General features: G+C 45.9%; 2 protein-coding genes across 2 annotated transcripts; one reads left to right on the top strand and one right to left on the bottom strand.

Moving 5' to 3' along the window:
• Nucleotides 1–3,124: 3,124 nt before the first annotated feature.
• On the top strand, nucleotides 3,125–10,611 carry LOC147213747 (short transient receptor potential channel 2-like). The gene is made up of 11 exons (XM_086142187.1): nucleotides 3,125–4,061; nucleotides 4,139–4,327; nucleotides 5,851–6,015; nucleotides 6,090–6,465; nucleotides 6,541–6,703; nucleotides 6,783–6,875; nucleotides 7,545–7,737; nucleotides 7,813–7,940; nucleotides 8,025–8,097; nucleotides 8,171–8,288; nucleotides 8,373–10,611. The coding sequence occupies exons 1-11, from the start codon at nucleotides 3,339–3,341 to the stop codon at nucleotides 9,158–9,160; spliced, it is 3,009 nt and encodes a 1,002-aa protein (XP_085998313.1). The 5' UTR covers nucleotides 3,125–3,338; the 3' UTR covers nucleotides 9,161–10,611.
• Nucleotides 10,612–12,178: 1,567 nt separating this feature from the next.
• Nucleotides 12,179–21,014, bottom strand: LOC147213746 (ribonucleoside-diphosphate reductase large subunit-like). Its single transcript, XM_086142368.1, has 19 exons — nucleotides 20,854–21,014; nucleotides 20,287–20,375; nucleotides 20,025–20,202; nucleotides 19,847–19,947; nucleotides 18,898–18,957; nucleotides 18,790–18,829; nucleotides 18,550–18,712; nucleotides 18,323–18,464; nucleotides 17,250–17,333; nucleotides 16,991–17,152; nucleotides 16,110–16,189; nucleotides 15,835–16,036; nucleotides 15,617–15,766; nucleotides 15,316–15,537; nucleotides 15,175–15,251; nucleotides 14,952–15,087; nucleotides 14,785–14,880; nucleotides 12,836–13,024; nucleotides 12,179–12,760 (listed from the first exon to the last, which is right to left on the bottom strand). Exons 1-19 carry the CDS (start codon nucleotides 20,969–20,971, stop codon nucleotides 12,575–12,577), a joined length of 2,475 nt encoding a protein of 824 aa, XP_085998494.1. The 5' UTR covers nucleotides 20,972–21,014; the 3' UTR covers nucleotides 12,179–12,574.
• Nucleotides 21,015–21,867: the final 853 nt, after the last annotated feature.

The following is a 21,867-nucleotide window of genomic DNA, read 5'->3' as shown; positions in this document are numbered from 1 at the left end:
ACACAGGAGTGAATACATTGCTGTGTGTGTGTGTGTATATTTTTGTATGTGTGTGTATACACATATGTATGTGTGTATTTTTTTGTGTGTGTCAGAGAGAGAGACAGCTGCTACCTGTTATTCTGTCACACATGTACACGCTGTGTGTGTGTGTGTGTGTGTGTGTGTGTGTGTGTGTGTGTGTGTAAGAGCTATTACTTGTTATACTGTGTCATGTGTATGTGCACTTTATGTGTATGTGTGTTTGTGTATATAAAAAAAAGCGCTATTGTGTGTCATGCATGCATGTAATCTGTTTTTTGAGTGTGTAAATATATGTATGTATATAGAAATTAATTAAAGAGTAATTACCTGTTATGCTGTGTCACGCATACATGCACTGTGTGTGTGTGTGTGTGTGTGTCAGAGTGCCATTACCTGTTATACTGTGTCATGCGTACATGCACTGCATGTGTGTGTGTGTGTGTGTGTGTGTGTATATATAAAAAGAGCACTATTGTGTGTCACGCACACATGCATTGTGTGTGTGTGTGTCAGAGCGCTATTACCTGTTATACTGTGTCACACATGCATGCACCCTGTGTGAGTGTGTGTGTGTGTGCATGTGTATGTATGTCAGTATATATATGTTTGTGTGTCAGAGCACTATTACCTGTCATACTGTGTCATGCGTACATGCACTCTGTGTGTGTGTGTGTGTGTGTGTATATAAAGAAGAGCGCCATTGTGTGTCACGCAAACATGCATCTCTGTGTGTGTGTGTGTGTGTTTGTGTGTCAGTATGTATGTTTGTGTGTGTCAGAGCGCTATTACCTGTTATACTGTGTCATGCCTACATGCACTCTGTGTGTGTGTGTGTGTGTGTGTGTGTGTGTGTGTGTGTGTGTGTGTATGTATGCGTGTGTGTGTATATATAAAGAAGAGCGCTATTGTGTGTCACACAAACATGCATCTGTGTGTGTGTCTGTCTGTGTGTGTGTGTTTGTGTGTCAGTATGTATGTTTGTGTGTGTGTCAGAGCGCTATTACCTGTTATACTGTGTCATGCCTACATGCACTCTGTTTGTGTGTGTGTGTGTGTGTGTGTGTGTGTGTGTGTGTGTGTGTGTGTGAGACCCCCCCCTCCCGCCCGCCACACTCTGATGCTAATTGGCCCCGCGGTGCGAGTGTGTGTCATCCTCAGCGAATCGGTGCAGTCACTGTGCTTCACATGACCTCCAGTACCTGGATGCTCCTCAGCACTGCAGGAACTCCTTCTTCTAGTACTTGTGTTTTTCTCCTGCGCTGCTTCACGCTGAGGGAAACACCGATTCTTCTTCACGCATCTCCAGGATGTGAGCGTCTTCCTTCCACTTTTCCTTCTTCTTCTCCTTTTTCTCCTTCTTCTTCTTCTTCTCCTTCCTGCTGTGTCCTCCTGCTCCTCACCAGGAATGGAAAACCTCACGGTAAGAGAGTCTCTTCCTGCCTAGCGTCCTCCTCTCCTCCATTTATCCGTTTTTCTTTTCTTTTCTCTTCTTTTCTTTTCTTTTCTTTTCTTTTCTTTTCTTTTCTTTTCTTTTCTTTTCTTATGCGGGTGTGTGTTATGTAACTCCGCCCCCGGAGACGCACAGAAGGACTATTCATTTGCTCCTTTTTTAATTTTTTTATTCTGTTTTTTTTATTTTTTCCATTTTTTTAAAAAGTGTTGATCGAATTAGAAAGTAGCTCTTATCTTTTTTTTTTTTTTAATCTTTAGAAATAAATTAGATATCTCATTAGCAATTTACGATTATTACTGAGTCATTACACACCTGCTCAGGAGAACGATTCATCGCCTTCTTTTTATTTATTTATCTTTTATTTGATTTTTTTTTTATTGTCATTATTGAAACAGGAAGCAGGCCTTTTTATAATAATTAGAAATAAATTAGATATTGCATTAGCAAATCCAGTTTATTACTGTCATTACGCACCTGGAGCTGCACAAAAGGACGATCCATCGGCTTCTTTTTATTTATTTACTTATTTTATTTTACTTTAAGTGGCCATTGAATGAGAAAGCAAACTTCTTTTATTATTAAAATGAATTTCTCTTTCGCCATTAACACTTTTTACCGTGTTGTTACACCCTGGTGTGTTGTAACACCTGGAACCGCACAGAAGGACGATTCATCGGCTTCTTTTAACGTTTTAAATCTTTTTTTTAATCATTTTTAAAGTGATAATTGAGTTAAAATGCAGCCTTTCTCTTTTTTTAATAATAAGAAATTAATTCAACATCACGTAAACAATTTCAGATTATTGCGGTGTCGTTACACACCCAGAGTTGCACAGGAGGACTCGTTAGTTTATCTTTTATATTATCTTTTTTTTATTTAAAAAGCCATTATTTAATCATGAAGCACCCCTTCTTTTTTTTTAATTTTATGTATTCATTTTTATTTTATTTCATTAAATTGTAAATTTTTTTAGTAATTGTGTTAAAACTTGAATTTGACATCTCATGATAAATTAACACTTATTACACCCACCTGGAGCCTTTTTTTTTTTATTTATATTTTTAAAAACGTTTTTTTTTTTTAAGTTATAAAATTCATAAATCTTTTTTATTGAATTTGAGAGCAGCCATTTCTTTTATTTTATTTTTTTTTTGAATTGTATATTTTATTTTATTAATTGTATTAAAACCTGAATTTGACATCCCACGATAAAATTACACTTATTACACCCACCTGGAGCCTTTTTTTTTTTTTTAATTTATATTTTTAAAACCTTTTTTTGTTTAAGTTATAAAATTCATAAATCTTTTTTTTATAGAATTGAGAGCAGCCATTACTGTCTTTTTTTAAATTGAATTGTATATTTTTATTAATTGTATTAATACCTGAATTTGACATCTCATGATAAATTAACACTGGAGCCTTTTTTTTTTCTTTTTTTTTTAGCCATTATTTAAAAAAGAGGTATCCCCTCTTTTTTTTTTTTTTTTTTAAATGAAATTGTATATTTTTTATTATTTTGATTTAAACCTGAATTTGACATCTCACGATAAATTAACTCTTATTACACCCACCTGGAGCCTTTTTTTTTTTTTAATTTATATTTTTAAAACATTTTTTTTTTTTTAAGTTATAAAACTCATAAATCTTTTTAATAGAATTTGAAAGCAGCCATTACTGCCTTTTTTTTTTTTTTTTTTTTTTTTTTTTTGAAACAACATAGACGTCTCATAGGCGTTTTACGTTTATTACCGTGTCGTGACGCATAACCCCGAGATCGAAGCGCGGATCGGGTCGTCGCGGCAACTCCCCCTCGATGAACCCGAGCGGCGAAGGCGGGTGGTGCGTCTGACGCGCGCTGATGTTTCCCCCCGCCCCGTCCGTCCGCCAGCCGGACCAATGGCGCGAGATCATGAACAAGAAGCTGCAGTTTCCCCCGGAGCTGCTGCCCGCCATCGTGGAGGGGAAGCTGGAGCTGGTGCGCGGCCTGCTGAAGACGGGCGACGGCATCGTCCGCCAGCTGGACGAGTCGGAGGACCGGCTGTGGAGGGAAGCGCTCAACCTCTCCATCCGCCTGGGCAGCGAGGACACCATGGTGGCGCTGCTGCGCGGCGTCAAGTTCGATTTCCGGCAGATCCACGAGGCCCTGCTGGTCGCCGTGGATACCGACCAGCCGCGGGTGGTGAAGCACCTCCTGGACCGGCTGGACCAGGAGAAGGGCAACAAGATGGACGTGCGTTCCTTCTCCCAGGCGATTTTTGACCGCTCCATCGACAACTCGCAGTTCGCCCCCGGCGTCACGCCGCTGACGCTGGCGTGCCAGAAGGACCTGTACGACATCGTCACCATGCTCACCCAGAAGGGTCACGGCATCCCGTGGCCGCACAAGATCTCCTGCGCCTGCCTGGAGTGCCGCAACGGCCGGCAGTACGACCTCCTCAAGTTCTCGCTGTCCCGCATCAACACGTACCGCGGCATCGCCAGCCGCGCCTACCTGTCCATCACCTCGGACGACGCCATGCTCACCGCCTTCAGCCTCAGCCGGGAGCTGCGCAACCTCTCCCAGAAGGAGCCGGAGTTCAAGGTGAGAAGATCCGCCCGGGTCCTCCCGGGTCCACTTCGGTCCCGCCGGGTCCGTCAGCTTCCCTTCTCCGTCCGCAGCCTCAGTATCTGAGCCTGGAGGAGCTCTGCCAGGAGTTCGCCGTGGAGCTTCTGGGGATGTGCCGCAACCAGAGCGAGGTGACCACCATCCTCAACAGCTGCGGCGAGGAGGCGGACGAGCAGGCCTTCGAGGAGGGGATCCCCAACCTGTCGCGGCTGCGCCTCGCCGTCAACTACAACCAGAAGCAGGTGACCCCGAGAAATCAGCCGGGGGGGAATTAGCGGGTTAGCTCGTGATAATGCTAATCGATTGGGTAAAATCTGCAACGGGATGCAATTTAATTTTTTTTTTTTTTTTTTCCCCTTATTTATTTTTTTTTTCTGATTTCATCTCACAATCCTTTATTTTTTTTTAAAAATTGCATCATTTATATTTTATTATCAAGATGAATACGTTTCCCAATATTTATTTAGGATTGTTTTTTTTCGCTGATTTTCTCTTTTACTTTTCACTGCTTATTTTTTTTATTTTCATTTTTGGAACTAATTTTAAATTATTTTCAAAATGATTTTTCATCTCTTCTGAATTCTTATCTAGATAATTTATCCATTTTTAATGAATTTCAATAAATGTATCTCAGTTTCATGTTTTATTTATTTGTTCAAAAACTTAAAAACAACATTTTTGCTCACTTCCTCATTACTACCCTCCCGATTTTTTTTCTGTTTTGCCAAAATCTGCCAAAATAAACAATATTGCTAATAATTAATAAATAAACATTATAATAAATATAATATTATATCTATATAATAAATAATTAATAAAAATATGAATAAAAAACCAACATGTGAAAATGGGCCGAAAGTAAAAGGAATCGCCTGATGACGCTGTCATTTGCAGGAACTGTGGCCGTGTGTATGTGTGTGTGTGTGTGTGTGTACACACACGTGTGTATGTTTTTGTGTGTGTGAGTGAGAGACAGCTGCTACTTGTTATCCTGTGTCACTTAAAGTGTGTGTGTGCGTGCGTGTGTGTGTGTGTGTGTAGGTGTACACACACGTGTATATGTACATGTTTTTGTGTGTGTGAGTGAGACAGCTGCTACCTGTTATCCTGTGTCACTTAAAGTGTGTGTGTGTGTGTGTGCTTGTGCGTGTGTGCGTGCATGTGTGTGTGCGTGCGTGCGTACGTGTGTGTGTGTGTACAAACATGTGTATGTGTGTATGTTTATTTGTGTGTGAGAGACAGCTGCTACTTGTTATCCTGTGTCACTTAAAGTGTGTGTGTGTGTGTGTGTGTATGTGTGTAGGTGTACACATGAGTATGTCTGTATGTTTTTGTGTGTGTGAGTGAGACAGCTGCTACCTGTTATCCTGTGTCACTTAAAATGTGTGTGTGTGTGTGTGTGCGCGCGTGTGTGTGTGTGCATGTGTGTGTGCGTGCGTGTGTGTGTGTGCGTGTGTGTGTGTGTGTGTGTACAAACATGTGTATGTGTGTATGTTTATTTGTGTGTGAGTGAGAGACAGCTGCTACCTGTTATGCTGTGTCACTTAAAGTTTGTGTGTGTGTGTGTATGTGTGTGTGTGTGTGTGTGTGTGTGTGTGTGTGTGTGTGCGCGTGTGTGCGTGCATGTGTGTGTACACATGAGTATGTCTGTATGTTTTTGTGTTTGTGATTGAGAGACAGCTGCTACCTGTTATCCTTTGTCACTTAAAGTGTGCATGTGTGTGTGCGTGTGTGTGCGTGTGTGCATGTGTGTGTGTGTTTCCAGTTCGTTGCCCATCCCATCTGCCAGCAGGTCCTCTCCTCCATCTGGTGCGGCAACCTGTCCGGTTGGCGCGGCAGCCGGACGGCCTGGAAGCTGCTGGTCTCCATCGTGATCTTCCTCACCATGCCCGTCCTCTGCCTCGTCTACTGGGTGGCGCCCAAATCCAAGGTGGCGTCCGTCGCCGTCGCCGTCACCCATTCGCTCATAACGACCACGTGACCATCTCCCTTGGGTCCCACCAGGTCGGAAAAACCCTGAAGATCCCCGTGATCAAGTTCCTCCTGCACTCGGCGTCCTACCTGTGGTTCCTCATCACGCTGCTGGGAGAGTCCATCACCATGGAGATGTACCGAGACAAATTCGCGTCCAGGCAGCAGAACATGCTCCACAGCTCCATCCACATGGTCTGGGTGGTCGGTTTCTTCTGGTACGAGTGCAAGGAGGTTTGGATCGAAGGTCTGCGGAGCTACTTCCTGGACTGGTGGAACTGCCTGGACGTGATGGTGCTCAGCATGTACCTGGCGTCCTTCGTGCTGCGCGTCCTCATCCTGCTCAAGGGCTACTTCCTGTGCCCGGACGCCACCCGCGCCGAGGAGTGCGCCTACTTCACCCAGACAGGTAGAGCTCGCCGTCTCGCGGCGTCCTCGCCGTTCCATCCGTCCATCCATTTTTTTTTTTTTTCCCCGCCCGCAGTGCGAGAAGACTGGCACCAGGAGGATCCGCAGCTCATCGCCGAGGTTCTCTTCGCCGTCACCAGCATGCTGAGCTTCACCCGTCTGGCGTACATCCTCCCCGCGCACGAGTCCCTGGGGACCCTGCAGATCTCCATCGGCAAGATGATCGACGACATGATGAGGTGAGGCGGTTTCGGAGCGGCGTGCGCGGGGAAGGCCCGGCGCCGCTTCCGCCGTCAACGCCGTCTCTCCGACCTCCAGGTTCATGTTCATACTGATGATCATCGGGACGGCGTTCCTCTGCGGCATCAACAACGTCTACGTGCCCTACGTCGTCTCGCCGCATCTGGGCAGGTACGGACGCAAGGGGGAGGGGAAATGACTATTTTGAGGGATTCTTGTTGAAATCTTATCGTCGTGGCAACCGGATTTGGGCGCCGTTTGCCGTTAAAATTGCCAAATCTTCCACAGAGAAGGGCGAATTTTGCAAGTTTTCCTGAAATAAAACGTCTTTTTTAACACTCTTCTCCGGTCGCCAGGTCCAAATATCTATTATTAATTATATATCTAATATCTTTTTTAGCATGAAAATCAAAATGATATAAAACGATGTTAATTTATAGATAAATCGAGAGTTCTACTCCCACAGAGGAAGCCATACATTTTAGCTCATTTTAATCCCCTTTCTTATATTTAAAAGGCTAAGTCGCTAACACGCTAGCTCGCCATCTACCTTTGCGATCGACCAACAGGTGGCGATGGACAGATAAACAAAATTCGTCACGTTTTGGTCTCCGGTGTCGTAATTAAGACGAAGCGTTCGGCCTCGCGGGTCCCGCTGCTTCTTCCCAGCGGATGCTAACCTGCGCGCGCTAATTCGACACGCTAATGTATCATGTGCCCCGAGTGACAGCCTTGCTAATTAGATTAGAAGAAAACAGTTTGAACCCGTCGCCCAATGGGACGCATATGAATCCCAAAAGATGTAATCAGATTACACGGCGACGTTTCTCTTCCCCGCAGGTTCAACGAGACCTTCCACTTCCTGTTCTGGACCATGTTCGGCGTGGCCAACCAGGACTACGTGGACATGCCGCGGTTCGTCCTGGCCGAGTTCGTCGGGCGGATCCTTTACGGGATCTTCACGCTGGTCATCGTGATCGTCCTGCTCAACATGCTCATCGCCATGATCACCAACTCCTTCCAGAAGATCGAGGCGAGGAAACCGACCCGCGGGTTCTCCGACGGCGCCCCGATCCCGTGATTTTTATCCCGTGTCGGCTTTTTCCAGGACGACGCGGACGTGGAGTGGAAGTTCGCCCGCTCGAAGCTCTACCTCAGCTACTTCAGGGAGGGCCTCACCATGCCGGTGCCCTTCAACATCATCCCCTCGCCCAAAGCCGTCTTCTACATGTTGAGGTGATATTTTCCGGTCCCGTTTTGGTCTGATTCCATTTTTTATTTTCCTGTTGGGCTGACTCTTCCTCCCCGAACGTCCTCCAGGGGGATCTTCAAGCGGATCTGCTGCTGCCTCTCCTGCAACTCCGAGAAGAGATACCCCCCGGTAGCCTCCGCGGTAAGTGCGTGTGCTAACGTGCTAACGTGCTAACATGCAGGGGTAAAGTATCCGCCGTGGGTTCTTCACGCAGTCCCGCAAGAAGGACGGCGAGGAGGCCCAGGTGCCGTACCGACAGCAGGTGATCGGGGCTCTGGTGCAGCGCTACATCGAGTCGGCCCGCAGGGAGTTCAAGGAAACCAAGAGGAAAGGTACGTGGCGGCCATTTTGAAACGGTAATTAACGCGTCGTAAGCGTGTTATTACTATGTAATGACGGCGTCGATTGGTCTTCAGATATCGGCAACCGGATCACCGAGCTCAGCAAAACCATCGGCAGGATGCACGCCGACATGAAGCTGCTCCACCAGCGCTTGCTGAGCGACGGCGACGGCGACGCCCTGGCCAGGGACGCCTCCTCGTTCCTGGGGACGTACATCATCGGGGCCAAGAACAACTTCAGGGGTTTCGGCGGCGCGAAGAACGCCAAAATCACGGTGCACCACGGCGAGGAGGAGGTGGAGGTGGAGGAGGAGGAGGCGGCGGGCTTCGGTGAGACGGACGGCGGGGAGAGTTCGGACGCTTCCAGGCCGGTGTCGGACTACGATGTGGTGAAGATGGAGGAGGGCCGGGGCGTCGCCGGGGGCGACGACAGCGGAGGGGAGACGGGAGAAAGAGATGATGGCGAAAGCGAGGAGGAGGAGGAGGGGGCTGGTGGCGGTTCAGCTCACGAAGAGGAAAAGGTAGCGTCCGACGTGGCGTGGGAGGAGGCGGAGCCGAGGAGGGGAGGGGAGGCGGTTGCCGAGGCGACGGTGGACGGGAACCCCAAGGAGGCGACTTGTGACCAGGCCGAGGGGAAATTCGTCGAGGCGGAGCCGGCGGAGGTAAAAGTGGAGGCCAGGAGGACGAAGGGCAGACAGTTGGAGTACAACGTCGCGGAACGAGTGGTTGCCAGGGGCGACGCCGACAAACCGGCGCCGAAAAAGTCGATTCCGTCGCCGACCGGGAGCAGCAGCTCCCGGGACACGGGCTTCGGCTCCCAGGAGGGGGAAGGATCCATCGACGGGGTCATCATGAGGGCGTAAACGACGCCATCTTGGATGCATCTTTTTATATATATATATATATATACGTGTGTGTGTGTGTGTGTGTGTGTGTGTGTGTGAGATCGAAACCCTGTGGAACTCCACCTTGCGATTTGTTGACTGAGTCCATCATGGAAAAGACTTTTGTCCCATCTGGAGGGAAAAATCTGGGTAAAGACTAAAAGCTGCTACATTATGGGATTAGCTTCCAGGCTGATGGAAGCTAACCTGAGGCATTTTGATTGGACGGGCCTTATAAAGTACATATTTACCGGAACACAGAATCTTTGCACAGCTAGCATGAATTAGGCCACGGTAGCTTGGTAACGCACCGCTAGCGCGACTGAAGCCGAGCGTCTTTGCTAACAGCAGAACCGTGGCATAGCAACACGCAGCTTTTATCTATCCAAGTGATTTAGCCGACCAGAGCACAACGCTAACATGCAGATAACACCGACTGAGCCACGGTAGCACGCTAATAACAGTATATATTGCATCTTCCATATCTACAGAAGCTCGCTAGCGCCGACTGATGTTGAAAGCGCAGCGATGGCAGCCGCCGTGAACGCCATGATGGTATGAAGACGCCATTTTGAGGTGGAAATCGCAGCTGATTCTCCAGTAACAGATGCTGATATCGCAAAATAAGATCTACATAAGATCTCTACAAAAGAAAGCAAGACTGTTCTTCCAACGGTCAATCCATATTTGGAGGCTACGCTAATGCTATGAGCTTTGAAAGTTAACACATTGCCCTGTTTGTTTATTTTTCATGTTAAAGCCAAAATGGCCATAATTCTGTTTTGACAATGAAAACAACACGTGAAGGCTAATTTATGCTAACGTTACTTACGTAAATGCATATGTTACATAAACGTACGTAAATACAAACGTGCCTCGGCTACGTACATACACAGATTCATTGTTCAGCTTAAACGACTTCTTAACGGTCCTTCCAAGACGGCGCTAAATCTGGATCCCTCTTAGGATCATTTTAGAAAAAATGGCGTCCACGTTTGAGAAGTTTATTCCCGCAAGCAAATGGCCGAAAATGTGTTTTTGTACACTTTCGTCCACGGAAGCACCGTCGGGTCTGATGACTACCACGATCTTGTGGCGCTGCCGGGCTAGGCTAAGTTAGCTTTATACATTTAAATCCTGTTTTAAGCGTCTGAAACCGCAAAAGCGCTTGAAAATGTCAGGATCGCCTCAGGTGAGCGCTGACGGAGGAGCCGCCGTCTTCCAGAAAAAAAAAAAGCGGTGTTTCGCCTCCCGCTTTCAACAAGTCGCCCTTTCAGGAGGTTTAAACCGCGGGAAGCGTGGAAATGCCTCGTCACAAGCCTCACCGGGGGAAAGAAAGACGCTTTGTCTTCTTAACCTCGCTTACGCCGCCGTTCACCTCTTTAGCGCCAAGGCTCTTACATGACATGGCTAAATGCTAATGGGAATAGCATGGGTCTTTATTAGAAAACAAAAAAAGTCTTATTAAACTTCTGTTCAGCACCTTCTCCGTCTTCAGTTTTTCTCCACAAAGGTCAAGCCTGCTCCTTCAGTTACCATAGCAACACTGATGCAATACTGCGTGTTTGGTTACTTTCTGATTTATTCGGATATAACGCCAGTTGTTTCCTGCAGGAGCAGGTCTCGGCTTGCTTTGCCCCCTGGAGGTGAAACCCGGGGCTTCATTAATTCACCGCCTGAAGAGAAACATCTCGGCCCCGGCGGGGACTTGGAAAAACAACAAAACCAAACCGCCATCCCAGCAGGAACATTACAAAATAAAGCAACCCCCCCCCCCCGTGTCCACGGAAACCACCTATCCGGATCCGTTGGGTGGAGACACGATGATTGAAAATGACCCCTTTAGCTTCAATGCTAATAACGTTTATTCATCAAGGGTACCGCATCCAATCCCAGCTGTGATTGGACGAGAGGTGGGGTTCCCCCTGGACCAATCACAGGGCCACTGATAGACTTACAATTTAGTCTCCGTTGAACCTCCAGCTTGTTTTTGGACGGATCGACCCCCTTGTGGGAATTCAACCGGGGACTTGTTATTAGCGCTTGCTAACCGCTGCGCTAAGAGCAATTGTAGAATACAATGCACCCTCACAAGATCATTTTGATGCTATTTACAGATATACCAACCCTCAAAAAAAACTCCCAAAAACCGTTATCAACCCATGGGCGACTGTATTACGCTTCCCAAACTTCTTCCTTTAACATGTCGAGAAGGTTTATCTTTTTAGCAATCGTTAGCATCTTCTTGCTACGCTTGGGGTCTGTAGCAGACGTTCAGGAGTGTGGGGGTATCGCTTTCACAAATAGCGCCAAGTGGACAGCATTAACGCTTAGCCAACGTGCACGCTGGGCACGACCGACAAGATCAGCTGCTTCTGTCCATGAACCAATCAGCACAAGGAAAGACATGCTCAATCAGCCAATAGCACGCCGAGTACACATCTACTTAGCCAATGGTGTGTCGTATGAGATCTCACACTGGCTAAAATGGTAGCAGCGAGTTCGCAATGCCGGGTATCTTTGTTTAGCAAAGATCTCATATTTTATTATTTTTAGTTTTTTTTTTCTTCTTAGGCTAGACTATGGATATTTCATGATAAAAAAAAATTCTAATCCACAAAGTAGCGAAGTACCATTCGCAGGAAACACTTCCCGTTAGCATCCTTGCGGGTTAGCGAGGTTAGCCTTGGGTTTCGAGGCAGGGAATAATAATAACAATTTGATTTATCCCAAAGGAAATTGTTGTGCCAGAGTTACAAGAAAAACATAACAATAATAAATAATAGTAGAAAATTGTATAAACAGTAAAAAAAAAACGGGGGAGAATAAGAAATACAAATAAACTATAAAGTGTCTAAGTAACAAGTCCAGGCTATAAAGTGTCTTAAGGAGTGCACAAGAGTATGAAAAAAATATTGCACATGCAGCTGTTATAAAATGAAATATTGAAATAATGAAGCTGAGCCTCGTCAACAAGTTGTTTTATTACCTCCTCCCATTGGATAAAAAAGCAAATTTTACATTTCCTACAAAGCATTAATTCATCATTACGCACACGCAAAAACAACACAATTCAATATTTCCTATTCATTATGCGGAAAAATCAAAATATAAAATTTTTTTTTAAAAGTCTGTTGATAAAAACCCGACAAATATTAAATAGCTTTAAGCCTCGGGTGATCCATTTTTTTTTTTTTTTTTTTTCAACAAGAAGCAAGAACACCGGCAATGTTAAAGCCGACGAGCGTGACAGAGGCAAAGCTGCCGGTCATTATGCTAAGCTAACTAGCAGGCTAACATCCGGCTCACTGGAGAGGCGAAGGGGCATCTGTACTCCTGAAAGTCTTTCCAAAACACATGAGGGGTTCGGAGCGGGGGGGTTATGGAGCGCGCTCAGGATCCGCACATCGTGCACTCGTCCTTATTGGCCAGCGAACACGCCACGGCGGCGGCGGCGGCGTTGAGCTCCTCGGCGCGCTCCTCCGCACGCCTCGCCTTCAGCTTCTCCTTGTTGAGCGTGAACTGGATGGGGTTGGCGGCGGGCTTCGTCCGAAGGTAGTACATCCCCGTCTTTAGACCCTGGGCGGAAGAAACACGGGTTTTTCAGGATTGGCTCCGCCTCCGATGGCGGCGGCGGCGGCGGTCTGGACTCACCAGCTTCCACCCGTAGAAATGCATGCTGCTCAGCTTGCCGTAGTTGGGCTCGGCGATGTGGATGTTGAGGGACTGGCTCTGGTCGATGTAGGCGCCGCGGTCCGCCGCCATCTTCAGCACCGTCCTTTGCGAGATCTCCCACACCGTTTTGTACAACGCCTTCAGATCAGCCGGAATCCCCGGCACGTTCTGTCGAAGATCAGAATCAGAAACATTTATTTAGGCCACGGAACAGTGATTTGTTCAAAGTCTTTATAACTGTTGGAAAAAAAGCTGTTTTTAAATCTGACAGATTTGGTTGTGTGAGACCTGTAGCGCCTCCCAGAGGGCACGAGTGTATGTGCAGGGTGTGTGTGGTGTGAAGAGATTTTGATTGAACGTTGTGTGATGCGTCTTTGATACAGAGTGTGTATGGGAGGAAGAGTGTGAGCCATGATTCTGGGTGATTTACTGATAATGCGTTGACGTTTTGATTACATTACATTACATTGCATTTGGCAGACGCTTTTATCCAAAGCGACTTACAATAGAGGACATAAGGACTGCGAATACACTTGCAAATACACGATGCACAGGAAATATACAGAACAGTAAGCTTGGGTTAGTGAGTTTTTTTTTTTTTTTTTTGGACAAAGACAAACACAAACGTACACACACACTGCATAGCCTAACTTGCTGCCTAACCTGATGCTGGTTAGGCATGCTAGTCTTGTTGCTTCTTTTGAGCGTGACTGACTGTCCAAGTTACCAGACTATTATTGATGAGGTCAGGATACTTTCAATTATGGCTGTGTAGAACTGGAGGAGAATATTGTGTCTCACGTTGAATTTTTTTGAGGAAAAACAGTCTTTTGTTGGCTTTTTTTATAGACTTCTTCTGAGTGCTGTTTGAATTTTAGTGTGTAAGTGATGTTTGACCCAAGAAATGTGAATGAGTCCATGACGGCTATGGGATCATAGTTGATGGAGATGGGTGTGTTGAGCCGCATTTTGTAATAACAGTGCATTTTGTAATAAACGTCCAAAATGTAACAACCTTTTCATTTTATTTTGTAATAAAGCCGCATTTTGTAATAAACTGCCCCGACGTATTTTGTAATAAATTTTGCCGCATTATGTAACAAGTTATTACATATTGAGAAGATTATTACAAAATGCACTTGCAACTTTTTTATTTTCTAGGAAATGTAATAACATGGTGCATTATGTAATAACAATTCTAAAGCATAAGTTTGTTAAATGTATTTTATTTTACTTTAAAGTGTTTGGAAAAGCTAGGCCTATTATTAGTATCACTGCATTAGCCTGGTAGCAGTACTTAGCAATTACCATCAGTACACTATTCAAAGGTTGCATTAACAGAGAATATTCTATAAATTCCATGTTATTACATTTCCTAGAGAATAAAAAAAGTTGCGAGTGCATTTTGTAACAATCTTCTCAAAATGTAATAACTTATTACATAATGCAGCAAAATTTATTACAAAATGCGTTGGGGCAGTTTATTACAAAATGTGACAGTTTATTACAAAATGAAGTATTGAAAATAGAAAAATGAATCGTTTTGTTAAGAATTTAAACATTTATCTGTGTTTTTATTAGTTTTCTAGATAGTGGCTTTCCCAGTTTTTGTTGACAGGTGCAATTCTGCTTTATGGCCACTAGATGGCAGCATTTCAAATTTAAACATTTCTGCTGTAAATATTAGTCAAGACTAGCAGAAGTGATTCTTCTTTAAATACATTTTGGACGTTTATTACAAAATGCACCGTTATTACAAAATGCGGCTCAACAGGGTGTTTTGGGTGTGAAAAATCAACGATTAGATCTTTTGTTTTTGGAGCGTTTAGCTGCAGGTTGTTGTTCCTGGGCGACCATAGCGATCCTCATTATTGTCCATAAAAACCTCCAGATGTTCTCCACCGTCCCCCTTCGGCGAGGTGTCTCACCTGGATGGAGCCGTTGTGAGCGATCAGCTGGTGCTTCATCTCCTCGCCCCACAGCCCCATCTCCGTCAGGTCCTTCAGGAGGTGAGGGTTGACCACCTGCGGACGGAGAGGCGTCAAAAACCGGTCCGACCGACGGGGCGGAGAGCGGCGGCCGGGGCGGCGCTGACCTGGAACTCCCCGGAGAGGACCCTGCGGGTGTAGATGTTGCTGGTGTAGGCCTCGATGGACTCGTTGTTGCCCAGGATCTGGGCGGTGGAGGCGGTGGGCATGGGCGCCAGGAGAAGGCTGTTCCTCACGCCGTGCCTGAGGTTGCAGAAGAAGCGGGAGAAGATCAGGGAGGAGGCCGAGGAGGAGGAGATGGCGGGAGGAAGCGTCCGAGGAGGATCTCACTTTGCGATCTTCTCCTTCAGAGCTTTCCAGTCCCAGAGGTCGGTCGGGGTTCGGCCCCACATGTCGTACTGGAGGACCTGGACGGAGAAGAACATCAGCCAACATCCGATGATCCCTGAAGATCTTTGGTAGACCACGTACCCCCTTGCTGACGGGGGAGCCGGCGTAGCTCCGGTACGGGCCGAGTTCCGCCGCCAGCTCGCAGCTGGCCTCCAGGGCGGCGTGGTAGATGGTCTCGAAGATGCGGACGTTGAGCCGCTGGGCCTCCTGGCTCTCGAAGGGGAAGCGCATGAGGATGAAGGCGTCGGCCAAACCCTGCACGCCGATTCCGATCGGACGGTGGCGCTTGTTGGACCTCTCGGCCTGGAGATCGGGAGGTTGGCGGTCAGCGCCGGCGCTGCGGGCGGGCGGGCGGCGGCGGCGGCGGCGGGGTCGAGCCTACCTCCACCACCGGGTAGTAGTTGATATCGATGATCTTGTTGAGGTTCCGCACAATGACCTTGGTGACGGACGCCAGCTTGTTGAAGTCGAAGCTCCGCTCCGGGGTCACGTACATGTTGAGCGCGATGGACGCCAAGTTGCACACGGCGACCTGCAAGCGGCGGGAAGTTCAAATAGCGCCGGGGCGGGAGGGGGAGTACGGCGGACCTCGGGCCGGACCTCCTCCTTGCTGGTGAACTCCAGGATCTCCGTGCACAGGTTGCTGGACTTGATGGTCCCCAGGTTCTGCTGGTTGCTCTTCCGGTTGCAGGCGTCCTTGTAGAGCATGTACGGCGTGCCGGTCTCCGTCTGCGACTCGATGATGGCGTGCCAGAGCTGCTGGGCCTTCACCGCACGCCTGGCCCGGCCCTCGCGCTCGTACCTGAGGAGATCCGGGACGGGAGGTGAGCGGTTGAGGAGAGGAAGCGACGCTTAGAAGGTGGGCTTCTTCTCACCGAGTGTAGAGCTCCTCAAACTCTGATCCCCAGCACTCCTCCAGCCCGGGACACTCGCCAGGACACATCAGGGACCAGTCCTGCACAAGATGATGGAGAGGATGAGGAGATGGAGAAGGAGAAGGAAGATGAGAAAAGAAGAAGAAGAAGAAGAAAAAGAAGAAGAGGAAGAGGAGGAAGAAGAAGAAGAAGAAGAGGAAGAGGAGAAAAGAAGGAGAAAAGATGAAAGGAGAAGAAGATGAAGAAGAAGAAGAGGAAGAGGAGTGGAAGGAAGAAGAAGAAAAAGGAGAAGAAGAGGAGAAAAGAAGAAGAAGCAAGCAGCAAAAAGAAGAGGAAGAGGAGTGGGAGGAAGAAGAAGAAGAAGAAGAGGAAGAAGAAGGAGGAGGAGGAGAAAAGATGGAGATAGGAAGGAGTAGAAGAAGTATAAGAAGAGAACAGGAGAAGAAAAGAAGAAGAAGTGGAGGGAGGAGGAGAAAAGAAGAAGAAAATGGAGAAGAAGAAAGAGGATGAGAAGAAGAAAAGAAGAGGAGGAGGAGGAGGAGAAAAGAAGAAGAGGATGAGAAGAAGAAAAAGGAAAAAAGGAGAAGAAGACAAGAAGAAGAAAAAAGGAAGAGGAAGCAAGCAGCGAGAAGAAGAAGAAGAAGAAGAAGAAGAAGAAGAAGAAGAAGAAGAAGAAGAAAAAAGGAAGAGGCAGCGAGAAGAAGAAGAAGAAGAAGAAGAGGATGAGAAGAAGAAGAAGAAGAAGAAGAAGAAGAAAGGAAGAGGAAGCAAGCAGCGAAAAGAAGAAAAGAAGAAGAAGAAGAGGAGGAGGAAGAGGAGAAGAAGAAGAAGAAGAAGAAGAAGAAGAAGAAGAAGAAGAAGATCCTCCAGCCTCCGCCCACCTGGTTGCTCTCCACTCTCTTCATGAAGAGATCTGGGATCCACAGGGCGAAGAACAGATCTCTGGCTCTCTGCTCCTCCTTGCCCGTGTTCTTCTTCAGCTCCAGGAACTCGAACACGTCGAAATGCCACGGCTCCAGGTACACGGCGAACGCCCCGGGCCTCTGACACACACACACACACACACACACAAACACACACACACACACGATTACAATCTCTACCATGTTACATCAGCATCACTAACCGTCCCGTGGTTACCTTGTTGCCGCCCTGGTCGACGTATCGAGCCGTGTTGTTGAAAACCCGCAGCATCGGGACCAGACCGTTCGAAGTGCCGTTGGTCTGAAATTAGATTTACATCCCATAATTACCCCTTTGGCCGACAAAACACTCTCCTATAGTTTAATATGCTAATATTAAATTTTTTTTGAAGGATCGCTTCTGCTAGTCTTGACTAATATTTACGGCAGAAATGTTTAAATTTGAAATGCTGCCATCTAGTGGCCATAAAGCAGAACTGCACCTGTCATCAAAAACCGGGAAAGCCACTATCTAGAAAACTAATAAAAACACAGATAAATGTTTAAATTCAAAACAAAACGATTCATTTTTCTATTTTCAAATATTTTCTGGTGATTTTTGTTTTTGTTTTAAATAAGACTGGATGGGTACAGTTCAGCTGTTTCCACTCATTTTTTATCATTTTGAGTGTCATCTTAAGATAAGATAAGGTAAACTTTATTTTGTCACAGCAGCTTAGCAGTTATAGTATCAATAAATATGAATATAAATATAAACAAAGAGATGATTCAAAGACAATTAAAAGATAGCAAAAGACATCCACAAATAAATAATCCACAAATCAATCTTTGTAGTTACTGCTTACAGTTAAGACAATTCATGAGAGATGAGATGAAATAAGAACAACTTTATTAATCCCGAAGGAAATTGTTGTGCCAGAGTTTCAAGTAAAAAACATAACAGTAATAGATAATAGTAGAAAGGAGGAAGAATAAGAAATATAATGAATTGTCTAACTGTTAGCAGTAACTACAAAGATTGAAGTAACGATTTCTTATTAGAGTAATTGATACTTCATTATATTTCTTATTCTTCCTCCTTTCTACTATTATCTATTACTGTTATGTTTTTTACTTGAAACTCTGGCACAACAATGGCACAACAAGCAATGACGAAAACAACGAAAACAAACAAAACAAACCAAGAAAAAAAAAAAAAAAAAAAAAAAAAAAGGATAAAACTAACAACGGCGTTACGGCACGACACGTGTGAATAACCCGAAATCTTGACCCGGTTTCCCCGGGACTCACCCCGGCGATGTAGCTCCCCGTGGCTCGGACGCAGCTGACGGCCAGGCCGATGCCCCCGGCCGACTTGGAGATGAGGGCGCACTGCTTCAGCGTGTCGTAGATGCCGTCGATGCTGTCCTCCCTCATGGCTAACAGGAAGCAGCTGCGGAAAAACAAAAACACGGCGCCGATCAGACGGGGGTGGCGAAGAGGTCGACGGGCTCCGACCGGCCCTGTGGTTTCCGGACCTGGACAGCTGAGGCTTGTTGGTGCCGGCGTTGAAGAGGGTGGGGGAGGCGTGCGTGAACCACTTCTCCGACAGCAGGTCGTAGGTCTCGATGGCCGCGTCGACGTCGCGGCCGTGGATCCCGACCGCCACTCGCATCAGCATGTGCTGCGGCCTCTCGGCAACTGCGCGACGTCAGCGAGGTTTGAATAACGGAGCTCGGTTGCGGTGTTTACGGTCGAAAAGTGACAGCATACCCGACCTTTGCCGTTTATTTTCAGCAGGTAGGATCTCTCGAGGGTCTGCGGAGGAAACGGCGGGTTAGCATCGTCTCGCGAGGTCGGCGGCGCTGACTCACGGCGAGGGTTACCTTGAAACCGAAGAAGTTGTAGGAAAAGTCTCGGTCGGAGATGATGGCGGAGTTGAGGCGCTGCAGGAGGACGGAGAAAAATGCTTTAAGGAAATGAGATACAGTATAACCTTGTTTTTCGCGGGGGTTACGTTCCAAAAAGAATTCCGTGATAGGCAAAATCCGTGAAGTAGAAACCTTTATTTTTTTTTTTTTACAATTATTATACAATTAAATACTCTATTATACATTGAAAAGAAAGAACAAACCATTTTACAGGCTCAATCATTTGTTTCACAGATAAAAGTACTGTACTTTAGAAATGTTTTTTTCAACAAATAACTTCTGTACTACTGTCAAATAATAATTTTAATCATCAATGTGAACAGAAGGCTTCAAATTGCGGAGATTAGCTCCGCCCACCGCGACCCCAGTAATTGGATTAAATGGGAGACAATTAAAAATGATTATGAAAAAAATTGCGGACAGTTGCAACCCTTTTTGCATCCTTATTAAAACTTCTCGCTGCTGTCGTCCTTATGTTTTTTTCTTCCTTCTTTATGGAACGAACGGAAGATTCATTCATTCCGTAATGCCGACCTACAGCCGCATAGCTTTTACCTTCCCTTAGCATGTCCAGAAGTTTAACTTTATCTGCCATAGATAGCATCTTCCGCTGCCTTTTGGGCCCTGCAAGGTGCTTTTGTCGCTCCAGAGCATTTTGTCAACATTATGGGTTTTAGAGAAACTCGAAATTGCAAGAGAATTTGCACGTACGTCATGTAAATTTGCCAAGCTGTTTTACGTACGTGTACATATTAAACTGCGACGTTATTGACGCACAGGTAGAGAAGAAGCGGAGTGACTTTTTAGCCAATCAGAATGCGGAACACAATGCACCATGCAAATCCGTGAAGTAGCGAAACCGTGAAAAGTAACCGGGAGAAGACACACACACACACACACTTACTGCCTTGTTTTCTAGGACGATGTCCAGGGTGTTCTTGGAGATCATGGGCGAGTGGCGTTTATTCAAGGGGTTGATGTAGTTGTACAAGTCCTCCATCACATCTGCAGAAGAAGAAGAAAAGTCACCGGAGAACCCGAAGGCTCCGGATCCTTTTTCAGAAGGAACATCTCGAACTCACCGCTGAAGACTTTCTTGGTCTCTTTGTGCAAGTTGGACACGGCGATTCGCGCCGCCAAGATGGCGTAGTCGGGGTGCTTGGTGGTGAGGGTGGCGGCCGTCTCCGCCGCCAGGGTGTCCAGCTCCACGGTGGTGACCCCGCTGTACAAACCCTGGGTGACCTTCATCGTGATCTGCGTCTGCGGCGGCGGGAGAAGAAGGGACGGCGGTCGGGAACGCGTGGGGGAAGCAGGTGGAAGAACCTCGGATCGGCCTGAACTTACAGGGTCCACAAAGTCCGGGTTGAGCCCGTAGCAAAGCTTCTGGACGCGAGATGTGATTTTATCAAACGTGACCCCCTCCTGGCGTCCATCTGGAAGACAAAGAGTGTGTTTTGCATAAATAACGCAAGATACAGATTCTTAGTAACAGGTCGTGTACAGTTTCCCCTCCTCAAAAAAAGAGCCAAACCTGTCTCTGGTTATGGATACAGGGCGACAAAAGGAAAATTAATTAGCAATAACTCTGTATTAACAAATGTATTGGATTTTTTTTGTTAATCTTAGGAATAACGAGGTTTAAAATGTCTGGGGATCAAATGATCCCTGATGATTAATTTAATGTAATAACTTTGTTTGTGACGCCTCCCTTTAAAAAAAATAATAAAAAAAATATATATATATATATATATATATATATATATATATATATATATCTTGATATGAACGGATCGAGTGGCGAAATTGAAAAATGTCCTTTTTTTAGCATAAGCATCTGAAATAACGTTTTTTTTTTTTTTTTTGCAGATTTGGGGGAAATTGTATAATATGTGCGTTAAAAAAACGCCTTACCTCGCTTGATCACATGCATGTCGGTAGAAGGATGGACACGAAGGAGAAATCGGTCGGTTTTGTCAAGGAGACAAAAAGTAGTCGAGCTTTGAGAGACAAAACAAAACGATGAACGCATTCGAATCTTGAGGCGCCGAGGCGCGGATTACGTCATCCACTCGACCAATCAGAGCACGGACCGGCTCCCCTGTGAGCCAATCAGCGCCCGCGTCTGGTGCGTCCGCAGGCCTTCTTCCGGTGAATTGTGGCGGGAAGAACCCCGGATGACAGACTCAAAACAAAGAAACGACAGCTGCACCTGAGTTTTGCTGTTATATCTGTATATTCATACATGTTTTTAAAAGATTAAAAAACAGAAGGAAATCAGTGTGTAGAATATTGACTGTGGACACAGTAATATTGAACAGTTAACCATATATGTTTACTTGCAATCTGCACATGCGCAGACTCGCTGTAGGCGGGGCTTATGTCTGTTGGTACGAATTGCTATCATAACCTGTGCTCTGCTCTTCAGTAAATATAACTAAGTGCTACTCTAATATCTCCGGTCGCATCTCTTTTACACAAAACACAACACAGTGGAAAGTTATAAAACAAATCTGTTCGACAGCTAAATGGATTCGTCAAAGAAGAAATGCAATATCGTTTTTATATTTCGAGATTATATAAGTGATATATTTAAGTTGTGGCATGTATGTGTTGATTTAAATTAAAATGTTGAATTATTTAAGTTAAGAGTTACCCTCCAACTTTTTTGTTTTCATAGGGTTTCATCCGTTCTGCAGATGTGATAATCCACAGATGGAATTAATTTACAATATTGCAGCGAGTCACACATGTTGGGTTTTTTTGTTGATTCATGTTTTCTGTGTAATTTTGGGGTTTCTGGGAGTTCTGTTAGGGTGGTTTGGGTGCTAGGAATTCTGTTTTTTGTTTTTTTTGTTTTTTTTTTACCTGGAATTGGCGGGATCTGAGGTATTGCAGGCTTGTGAGGCATGGCTGTGGCCAACAACA

The sequence above is a fragment of the Fistularia commersonii genome, chromosome 35 (genome assembly GCF_037954325.1).
Source record: "Fistularia commersonii isolate RoL2024-O1a breed Wild chromosome 35, RoL_Fcom_v1.0, whole genome shotgun sequence".
Taxonomy (NCBI): Eukaryota; Metazoa; Chordata; class Actinopteri; order Syngnathiformes; family Fistulariidae; genus Fistularia; species Fistularia commersonii.
The sequence above is the reverse complement of the archived record's forward strand: the minus strand, read 5'-3'. Positions and strand labels throughout refer to the sequence as shown.

Excerpts from the sequence above, each read along its gene's own strand:
- LOC147213747 (XM_086142187.1), top strand. The coding sequence starts at position 3,339 with ATGTTTCCCCCCGCCCCGTCCGTCCGCCAGCCGGACCAATGGCGCGAG. Across the intron at positions 6,466-6,540 it reads CGCCTACTTCACCCAGACAG|TGCGAGAAGACTGGCACCAG; the intron begins GTAGAGCTCGCC and ends CCCCGCCCGCAG. Across the intron at positions 8,289-8,372 it reads CAAGGAAACCAAGAGGAAAG|ATATCGGCAACCGGATCACC; the intron begins GTACGTGGCGGC and ends ATTGGTCTTCAG.
- LOC147213746 (XM_086142368.1), bottom strand. The coding sequence starts at position 20,971 with ATGCGTTCATCGTTTTGTTTTGTCTCTCAAAGCTCGACTACTTTTTGT. Across the intron at positions 19,948-20,024 it reads GACCAAGAAAGTCTTCAGCG|ATGTGATGGAGGACTTGTAC; the intron begins GTGAGTTCGAGA and ends CTTCTTCTGCAG. Across the intron at positions 15,088-15,174 it reads CTGAAGGAGAAGATCGCAAA|GCACGGCGTGAGGAACAGCC; the intron begins GTGAGATCCTCC and ends CTGCAACCTCAG.